The sequence below is a fragment of the Carcharodon carcharias genome, chromosome 14 (assembly GCF_017639515.1).
Source record: "Carcharodon carcharias isolate sCarCar2 chromosome 14, sCarCar2.pri, whole genome shotgun sequence".
Lineage (NCBI taxonomy): Eukaryota > Metazoa > Chordata > Chondrichthyes > Lamniformes > Lamnidae > Carcharodon > Carcharodon carcharias.
The window spans coordinates 134417981-134427395 of NC_054480.1; the positions used below are offsets into that span (position 1 = coordinate 134417981).

At 41.8% G+C, this 9415-nt stretch overlaps 1 protein-coding gene across 4 annotated transcripts in view; it reads left to right on the forward strand.

Annotated features, from left to right (window-relative positions):
- ndufs7 (NADH:ubiquinone oxidoreductase core subunit S7) overlaps positions 1-9415 on the forward strand; it is a 32175-nt gene that overhangs the window by 5868 nt on the left and 16892 nt on the right. For 3 of the 4 annotated variants that reach the window (XM_041204673.1, XM_041204675.1, XM_041204676.1), the window contains exons 3-7: positions 473-541; positions 3038-3155; positions 5307-5486; positions 7005-7051; positions 7142-7230. In XM_041204673.1, the coding sequence (XP_041060607.1) occupies positions 473-541; positions 3038-3155; positions 5307-5486; positions 7005-7051; positions 7142-7230 (503 nt within the window). Of the gene's footprint in view, positions 1-472; positions 542-3037; positions 3156-5306; positions 5487-7004; positions 7052-7141; positions 7231-8986; positions 9214-9415 lie in introns of those variants that run through there. The other variant, XM_041204674.1, reaches the window with a different exon arrangement.

Consider the following 9415-nt stretch of genomic DNA (forward strand, 5'->3'; position numbering starts at 1 on the left):
TTAAAGTGTTCACTAAAGCCAAAGCCGGATACTGCAGATGCTAGAAATCTACGATAAAAGCAGAAAAGGCTGGAAGAACTCAGCAGGTTAGACGGTATCTGTGCAGAAAGAAAGAAACAAAGCTAACATTTCAGGTTCATCATAACTCTGACCATAACTGAAACATAACTCTGCTTCTCTTTCCACAGATGCTGCCTGACCAGCTCAATATTTCCAGCATTTTCTGTTTTTATGTGCTCACTGTTTGAGAATCATCCTGTTTCTGCGTTCCAGGATACTGTGATTTGGATCTTTGTGCTGTGTCACTTATATTTCCTATGTTTTTATAGCATTCCAAATAACACTTTTGGATAATGCCTTATTGTATCTCTGCAAAACATCTATTTTGAGATATCGTGATTATTACTATTTAGGAAATATCAATAAAGTAACACTGTGTGCACTTGTTTAATTATTGTCTTTTTATTTTCAGACCCAGTTCTCTCCTTGCTAATCAATCACGATGCCTCCATCAGACCACAGTGACAGAAAATGCAGACAGGTAAATTCAAACATCGTTTCTAAGACTAATCCATCATCTGTCAGGTATATGGTGTAGACTGTATGTCAATCTGGTCAGATTGTAGTGGAAATGGTATTAAGTTGATCATTGCAAGAATAACATGGAATATTACACAATTTGTCAAACGGTCCCCATCACTCTCACCATCCATGTTTAGCACAGGCAATATTGGGCAAATTACACTTATTATTGGCCATTACATAGGAGTCAATTATAAAGGCACAGTTTATAACGTATTCAATGCCCTGGCTATTTTGAGCTGTTTCAATGGTTTGCACTTCATTACTCCCCTATACTGGTGACTGAAAAGACTGCACTGATATCACCAAAGTCAGATCTTCAAACAGCTGCAGTTAGCTGTTTATGTCACATTAAAGGGAGCATACCTTAGTGATGAGATTCTGGATTCATTTGGTAACAGTCAGCATTCTGTGGAGTGCAGGAGTGAATAAATGACAAAAGTGACCTACGTACAAGGCAGAATAAGGTGATAATGCAACAAGTATAGAAACAAAAGTTGGGCCCAGAGGAAGCATAAAACGGTTGTAGCAGAGGAGGAGGGAGGCCCGAAAATTCCAGCAAAGAGGCAGCTCCTGTGACCAAGGAATGTGGCAGAAGAAAGGCTAGTAGATCCCAGGAGTGGCCACCACCCCACAGACTTATCTACCACAAGGAGAACCCACCCCAAATACCTGCCCACAACCCCGTTCATTTATGGTGCAACCATCCTCCCTTTCCAGCACCTTTTCAAGAGAAAATGGCAGCATTATTTAAGGCTTAATCAAAATCAGGTATTTGTTTTTATTAAAAATGTTCAATTTAATGAAGCCACTTTTTATCAAAACTTGAAATATAAATAGAGTGAGGATTGAAAGCAGGAAATACTGGAAATGCGCAACAGTTCAATCCATGTGCCTTTCAGTTTCGTAGGTGGGTCTCACTTGAAACACGTAGTGTTTCTGACTGAGCCAAGACTGTAAAACCTGGAACGAGAAAGGTCACTCGGCCCATCATGCCCACTCCTTCTGTAGGCTGTGCATGACTACCTCAATCATCCACCCAACCACTCTCCCTTTTTATGAGAATTAACTGAATCTGTCCAATCTCCATGAATATCTCTATAGCTTCACTGAAAATTTGACATTTTCTGTTTTGGAGCTTTTGTTTAAAGTCTAAATGGGACAGGAATTACTTGTTTGCAGCTTATGATCCCCAGCTGATGTTACCCCTGGCTAAGTCTGATCCCAGAGTGGAACCCAACTTGACAGATCCTAACTTATATTTGTTTGCGTAGATATGTGGAGACTAGCTACTGAACAGAGGCGCAGGAGTCAGCTGATGAACTTTTAACGAAAGAATAAGACGTTTATTCAACAAGAAAAGATGAACTATATTACAATGCTCCTTCACCCACAGCTATACCTTTACAAATTTGTAAGGATAACACAAGTTACAAAAGCTATCTTATACTCTAATGCTCACAGTAAATGCACAGTCCCTGTGAACCCACGTCACCCTGTGTCAAACACACCTCACTCGGAAACAAAGTAACAGATGTCATCTCAACCAGATGCTATGGATCTCTCCTCAACTCCCCCCTCCGACATTTGTCACACCATGAGCCGATCAGTCTCACTGAATTCCATCCTTCGCTCTAGGGTTTCCTATCTCCACTCTCCAAAACCTCGCCTTGGAATCTTCTCCCAAACTGACATTTTCTCTCAGGCATCTTCTACAAGTTCACCTCCAGGGCTTCGAACTCTCCTGCTGCTATTCCTCTTCCCTGGGTCATCACAGGCATTCAAGCTCTCTTCCATGCACTCTCTCTCACCAACTCAGCCTTAACAGTATACCACTGCTTCACGTGCCCATAGCACAGAATTACAGACCTTCATTGTCTCTTTAAACCTTCTTGCAAGCTGTTCTCACTTTAAATCTGAAACTTGGAGCCTTTCTCTCTGCCCCTCACTCTTAAGTTCAATGAACAGGACCTTTTCCCAGGCTCCTGTCCTCCCTTTGACTACAAGGCCTCCTTTGGACTTTCCCCTCTTCCACGCTCCTGGATTTTTGGGGTTTTTCTTCGCTTGGGATCTTTTTGTTCTTTTGGGAAATCTGCAGTTCGCTTTCCCAGCATCCAGTCTCTCTGGGGTCCTGGCTTCAACTGAACTTAAAACTGCTGTTTCTTTAGTTCTGTGTGTATGTCTGTGGGAAGAACCTGTCTTTCTGGCCCCCCTGTTGCTAGGAAACAGCCAGTTTTCTATTACTGTTGTGCGTTTACTTTTACTTTATAGGGGTCATAAACTTCTAATTAGAAATGCAAGCAGCTTTTTAAAGTGAAACTAAAGCTCCATTTGACCTTTCTTAACACACACATACAGAAATACAAATCAAAGTTAAACTTTAAAGCTAAACTCATTCCTAACGCCCACAAATACAAATATCATTTACTTAAATTATCTCTGTTTCCTAACACAGCTCCGTACTAGCAAAACAGACAAGCGCTGCAGTAGCCACCAAGAAGTCTTTTCTTCCCAGCAATAAAGGAGAGTATGTCATCACAAAACTAGATGAACTGATCAATTGGGCCCGACGGGTGAGTGCTGCGTTTTCAAAGAGACTGTATTAGTCTGTATATGTACAGATAAGCAAGTAATTATAAAAATACATTAACTTATGTTAACTAATTGTGTTTAAGGATGTGGTATCAAATTATTGCTACACTTGGCTATTATGCACTAGAATGTATTTTGGGGACACTTGGAACACCTTTTAGTATACCACTTTGCATCATATTCAGTAGTAGTAAAGCCTGTAGCTTCAACTTCTCCCTTTGTCGGTGGTGTAGCACTGCCAGAACCCACCACAGAGCCTCTCCAGCACCTATATAAAGCAGACTTGTCCAACTCTCTGCCAAGTTTGTTGGAAATTCAACTGACTTATATTTGTAAAATGCTGTAAAGCTGCTGAGCACTAGTGGGCCTATCAGCAGCAAACACAGAGAGAAACCAGCCTGTGATTGGATGAGCAGCAACGAATAAGGCGGCAAGTTTTGAAGGTAAGTTCTGGGGCGCGAGGCAGCTGGAGCAGTGGGGCCCAGGGAGCCGGAATGGGGCCCACCAGCATTTGTGTTTGTGTGAGAGAGGAGGGGGGTGGGGGGGGAGAGAGAGAGAGAGAGAGTGTGATTCACATTAATTTCTTGGCTGTGATGGCCTGAGGATGTGAAATGCGGTTTAGTGTTTGTATTCCCTGCTAGCAGCTTTACAAGGAATTTACAGCATATAAGCAGGCCATTTGGTCCACCCCATCTATGTTGCTGTTTATGTTTCACATAAGCCTCCGCCCACTCTTCTTGATCACAATATCAGGATATTCTTCAACTTCTTTCTTTCATGTGTTTATTAAGTTCCTTGAATGTATCTATACTAGAATCATAGAATGGTTACAACACAGAAGGAGGCCATTCAGCACATTGTCTTTGTGCCAGTTCTCTGCAACAGTGACTTTGCTAGTCCCGCTTCTCGACCATTTACCTATAGCCCTGAAAAATCTTTTCTCTTCAGATAATTATCCAGTTCCCTTTTGAAAACAGCAATTGAATCTATCTCCACCACGTGCTCAGGCAGTGCATTCCAGATCCAAACAACTTGTCGCTTAAAGAATTTTTTCTTCATGTTGTTTCTGGTTCTCTTTGTTAATTGCCTTAGAGTTCATGACCTCCTGCTGATGGGAGCAGTTCTTCCCCACTTACGCTATCCAGACCCCACATGATTTTGAACATCTCTAACAAATCTCCTCTCAACCTTCTCTAATCCAAGGAGTACAGCCCCAGTTTCACCAATTTATCCACATAACTGAAGTCTCTCATCCTCTGAACTACTCTCCTAAATCTTCCTGCATCATTTCCAAAAGCTTCAATCCTTCCCATTGAGGCTGAACCAGTGTTTTGTGAAGGTTCATAACTTACTTTTACTCTGTGCCCCTACTTATAAAACCCAGGATTCAGTATAATTTATTAATTACTTTCTCAACCTGCCCTGTCACCTTTAATGTTTTATGCACATGTACACCAAGGTTCCTCTGCTCCAGCATTTCCTTTAGGATTGTACCCTTTATTTTAAATCACCTCTCCATGTTCTTCTGACCAAAATGTATCACTTCACACTTCTCTACATTAAACCTCATCTGGCACGTGCCTGCCCATTTTGCCAGCCTGTCTATATCCTCTTGAAGTCTCCTATCCTCCTCCACAGTTCACAATACTTCCGAGTCTTGCATCGTCTTCAAATTTTGAAATTGTACCCAGTACACCCGGGTCTGGGTTATAAATACAAATCAAGAAAAGCAGTTTTCCCTCTATATACCATCCCCCAGTCAGAAGTAATTCATGTTTTTAATAGGTTTGTACTAAATAATTAAACTGCTGCATAATGAAATTCTAGCTATGCCAAAGACTAATGATTCAAAATACCACATGGTTGGAAATAAAATGCCTACCAGCACTAATATTTCTCACTTAAAAAGCATAGTTTTACTGAGGTTTGGGGACTCAAATTTAATAGTGGATTTTTAAATGATATGGCCAACACGTTCTCTTAAAGCTCCTGCGGCTCAAAATTTGGCACTACACCACTGCCCTTTGTCCATATTCTGTTTGCTGTACATGTCACAAAGGCATTTTTAAAATCATTGATTAAAAGTGGAAAGCATATGTGTTCAAAAGGATTTTTATTTTGAATGCTTTCAGAGTTCTTTGTGGCCCATGACCTTTGGGCTCGCCTGCTGTGCCGTTGAAATGATGCACATGGCAGCACCTAGGTATGACATGGACAGGTTCGGCATCGTCTTCCGTGCCAGTCCTCGGCAGTCGGACGTTATGATCGTGGCTGGTACTCTCACAAACAAAATGGCTCCAGCGCTTCGAAAGGTAGCCCAATGGTTTTGTGGTCGTGTTTTCTATAGGTTTCATCCTGTAACATAAAATAACAGTAAAAGGCTGCAAACATGAAGCTAAAACAGAGAAAGCTGGAAACACACAGCAAGTCACCTGGCCAGCATCTGTGGTGAGAACCGTGAGCGTTATGGATCAATCTCCTTCATCAGAACTGTTTTGACTGGTACAATCCAAAAACATATTTTTTACCGCATAGCTGATTGACCTGCTGTGTTCTTAGCCTTTTTCTGTTTTTGTTCCTCTTAAAACAAGTTGTTGTCTGAAATTATTTCTATTTTTTTGTGTTTAATAAGCAAAGGATGTCTGAAAATCTGTTGCTTTGCAGGCACAGGCACAGGTTTTTTTGAGATACTAACCCTGGCATCAGCAACCTTAATAACAACAAGAGCCATTTTTAAATTTAGTGAAAAATGTAATATCTTAAGAGCTGCAATGCTGTTACTCAAATGCCAATAATAATGAAAAACAGGACAAAGGAGCATTGCAACAACATTATAAAGGTTTTTAAAAATAAGTTGTTAATTGAATATTTCTCACAAGTACATTGTTAATAAAAGTTTAAATGGAAATGAAGCAAGCCATTTAATTAGCAACAAAATGCAGTGACAGCCGCACATGAGTTGTCATTGAGCCATGTGACTCTGGAGCCGCAGGTGCAGACCTCTGTACTAACCTTTATTAGAAACACTTTGAGTATCATCTGGTGTGATAATAAAGCCAACCAGGAGCCTGTCTGCTCTTACAGCAGTCAGAATGCTATAATCCTCCTCGGTGAGGTGTCTAGGAGTGGCAGGGGAGTCCATCAGCCAGTGTTCCTACCCCTGATCACTTTGGAATGACTGTTCCCCTGCTGGAAGCTATGTCTGGATGTTGGTTGAGTCCAAGATTGGCCTAGGTTGTGATGCTGCCTATTACATAGAATTTGCAGCACTGAAGCAGGCCATTGTGCCCAAATGGTCTGTGCCACTGCTTTAGGCTACATTCGAGCCGCCTCCTCTCTTTCATCAACTCCTATCAGCACAATCTTTTGCATACTTCTTCAGATATCAATCTAGCTTCTTATTAAATACCTCAATTCTATTTGCCTCAACCACTCCATATGGTAGCAAGTTCACATTCTTGCCACTCATGGAGGAAAGAAGTTCCTTATTTATTTACGATACCTAGTGTTGTACTGGACAATTGGAAACATCTTCTCCATGCCTATCTTATTGAATCCAGTCATCGTTTAAAGACCTCTATTGGACCATTTCTCAGCCTTCATTTGACTGAGAAAAAAAAGAGCCCCAGCCTGTTTGTGGTCAGGTAGCTTCCTAACTCCTAGCTTAGGCTCGCCCTGATGCTTGACCACTTCAGCATGTTGCTGCAAGCCGGCAGGTTCCAAAGAAACTGGACTCCAGCAAGGGCCAGCATCAGAAATTTACAAAGGAACAAGCTGTTAACATGATGTGAAGGTGAATTCTGTTTTACTTTTATTATTGTACTGTGCAGGTTTATGATCAGATGCCTGAACCTCGCTATGTTGTCTCCATGGGCAGGTGAGCAGGTCACTAAGTTTCACAGTACATTTTTAATAGTTTGATTACCCATTGAGGGTGAAAATTCTAACAATGATATTGTTCTTACAGCTGTGCAAATGGTGGAGGTTATTACCATTACTCCTATTCCGTGGTGAGGGGCTGTGACAGAATTGTGCCAGTGGATATTTATGTCCCAGGTGAGTGCAGTTATCCAAGGGAAAATTCTCAATTTACCAATGCTAGAGGGTGTACGGTAGCATAGTGGCTCTGCTACTGGACTAGTAATTCAGAGGCCTAGACTCATGATCCAGAAACGTGAGTTCAAATTCCACATGGCAGTTATGGAATTTAAATTCAATTGATTAAATGTATCTGGAATTTAAAAACAAAAATGTAGTGTCAGTAATGGTGACCCCAAAACTACCAGATTGTAATAAAAACCCACTTGGTTCACCCATGTCCTTTAGGGCAGGAAATATGCCGTCCTTAACCCAGTCTGGCCTACATGTGACTCCAGACCTACAGCAATGTGGTTGACTCTTAATTGCCTCTTGAAATGGCCGAGCAGGCCATTCAGTTGTATTGAAGAAGGTGGCTGACCACCGCCTTCTCGAAGGCAGTTAGGGCTGGGCAATAAATGCTGGCCTTGTAATTAACGCCCACGTCCTGTGAATTTTTTTTTAAAGTTTAATTGTTCAGTTAAATATTTGGTACAGTGTGTGTCAGATACCCTGACGCTCTTATCAGTAAGAAAGTAGGGAAATAAAGTCAAAAGCTGAACTGGTGCCTATTGAATAGATACAATGAGAAAGATAAAGCAGAGACATGATTCTTTCCCTCACCTCTACCAGCCCAGGTCTAACTCAATGGTGGAATAAGATTAAAAGTTTGTGACTGGCAGAGAAGACTATAGCGTAGGGTGATGGGGGAGGATCAGTTTGTTAGTGGGTGAACTCCCTGAAACCCTTCACCCCTTGTTGGCTCAGCTGACAAAGTGAGCGTGTAGCTGAGTGCCACGCAAACCAGGAGGTTCCAGCTTTGATTCGCAATCCCTGTTGTGTTAGCTAATCTCAGTTGGGGTTGTTGCAAATCAACCTTTTGATTGGTGTGGGGAAAATCATGCAGGGCTTCCATTGCTGGCCCTGCGAGCCCTGCTGGAGAGCACGTATTTTCTTGCCAGCTGAAGACTGGCTCAACTGTGGTGCTGCTCAGATGGGGTAACCCGCCAGTGTCAACTCCTCGAGCCGTGTTTCTCTAACTTTTCCGTCCACAGATCACTCAAGCAGAGCAAAAGACCCCACAGACCACCCACTGGTCCTGCCCCACCCACTTTCATTTGCCAGAGCAAGCAAACTTATCAGAATTAATTGGAAGAATGGCAGTGTGTGTGATGAGACACCAGTGAGGTGATGCCTGGTTTCAAGCTGGAGAGCTTCAATATCCTGTCGGGCTCCACATTCAGCTGGTTCCTCTTCTTTGTTTTCAGTCTCATAATGGTTGAAAATCAGATCTCAGGTGTATGTTGTAACAGTAATGTAATGTTTCTAAAGCTATATTGTTGTTGATTGTGCCTATGACAACTCATGCCATGCACATGGGAACTGGCCTGCTTGTTTGACATCATGGGAATGGTGGGAATGGGAGTTCTGGCCTGTTCTCTCGTATGACCTTGGCCATGGCATTGTGCGCCAGTGATGTAATTTGGACCTGCTCGTGGACGAGTGGTCCATGGACCATGCTTTGAGAACCACTGTACAAGAGGGCTTCTGGTTCCTGTGGAGATAGGAGGAGTCAAGGGGGAAGAAAGTCTTATCAGAAACCGAAGAGCCACTTTTGTGTTGCACGGTTCCATCTCAGTTCATGTTAAATTTATTCACAAGAGTTGCCATTCCCTTTGATTGTGATCACCTAAAATGTTATCTTGGTTAAACGACATTGTTCCTTTTATGTTAGGCTGCCCACCCACAGCTGAAGCACTTCTCTATGGAATGCTACAACTGCAGAAGAAAATAAAGAGAGAAAGAAGGTTAAGCATTTGGTATCGGAAATAAGTTGATGGTATAATTGAACTAGTATTTATGGAGCTTGTGGGCAATGATGTGATTCTTTGGTGGAAGAATAAACTCTATGTTGTGATATCATATGTAACTATGTCCTATAAACTTTCATTTCAAAAAGTTGAAGCATTTCTTCTGGCCTCTCATTTGTTTTCAATTTTTGAGCAATGCAGGATTTTGTAAGACAGTACCTCATCTGTTTTTACATGCCATTTTCCTTGGTCCTGTCGCTGTTTTTCTAACTTTTCAGATCCCTCCATGGATTCCAGCAGTTAAGTAATGGCAAAAATTGGAAAATAGCTCCTCGATAACTTACTTAAATCAC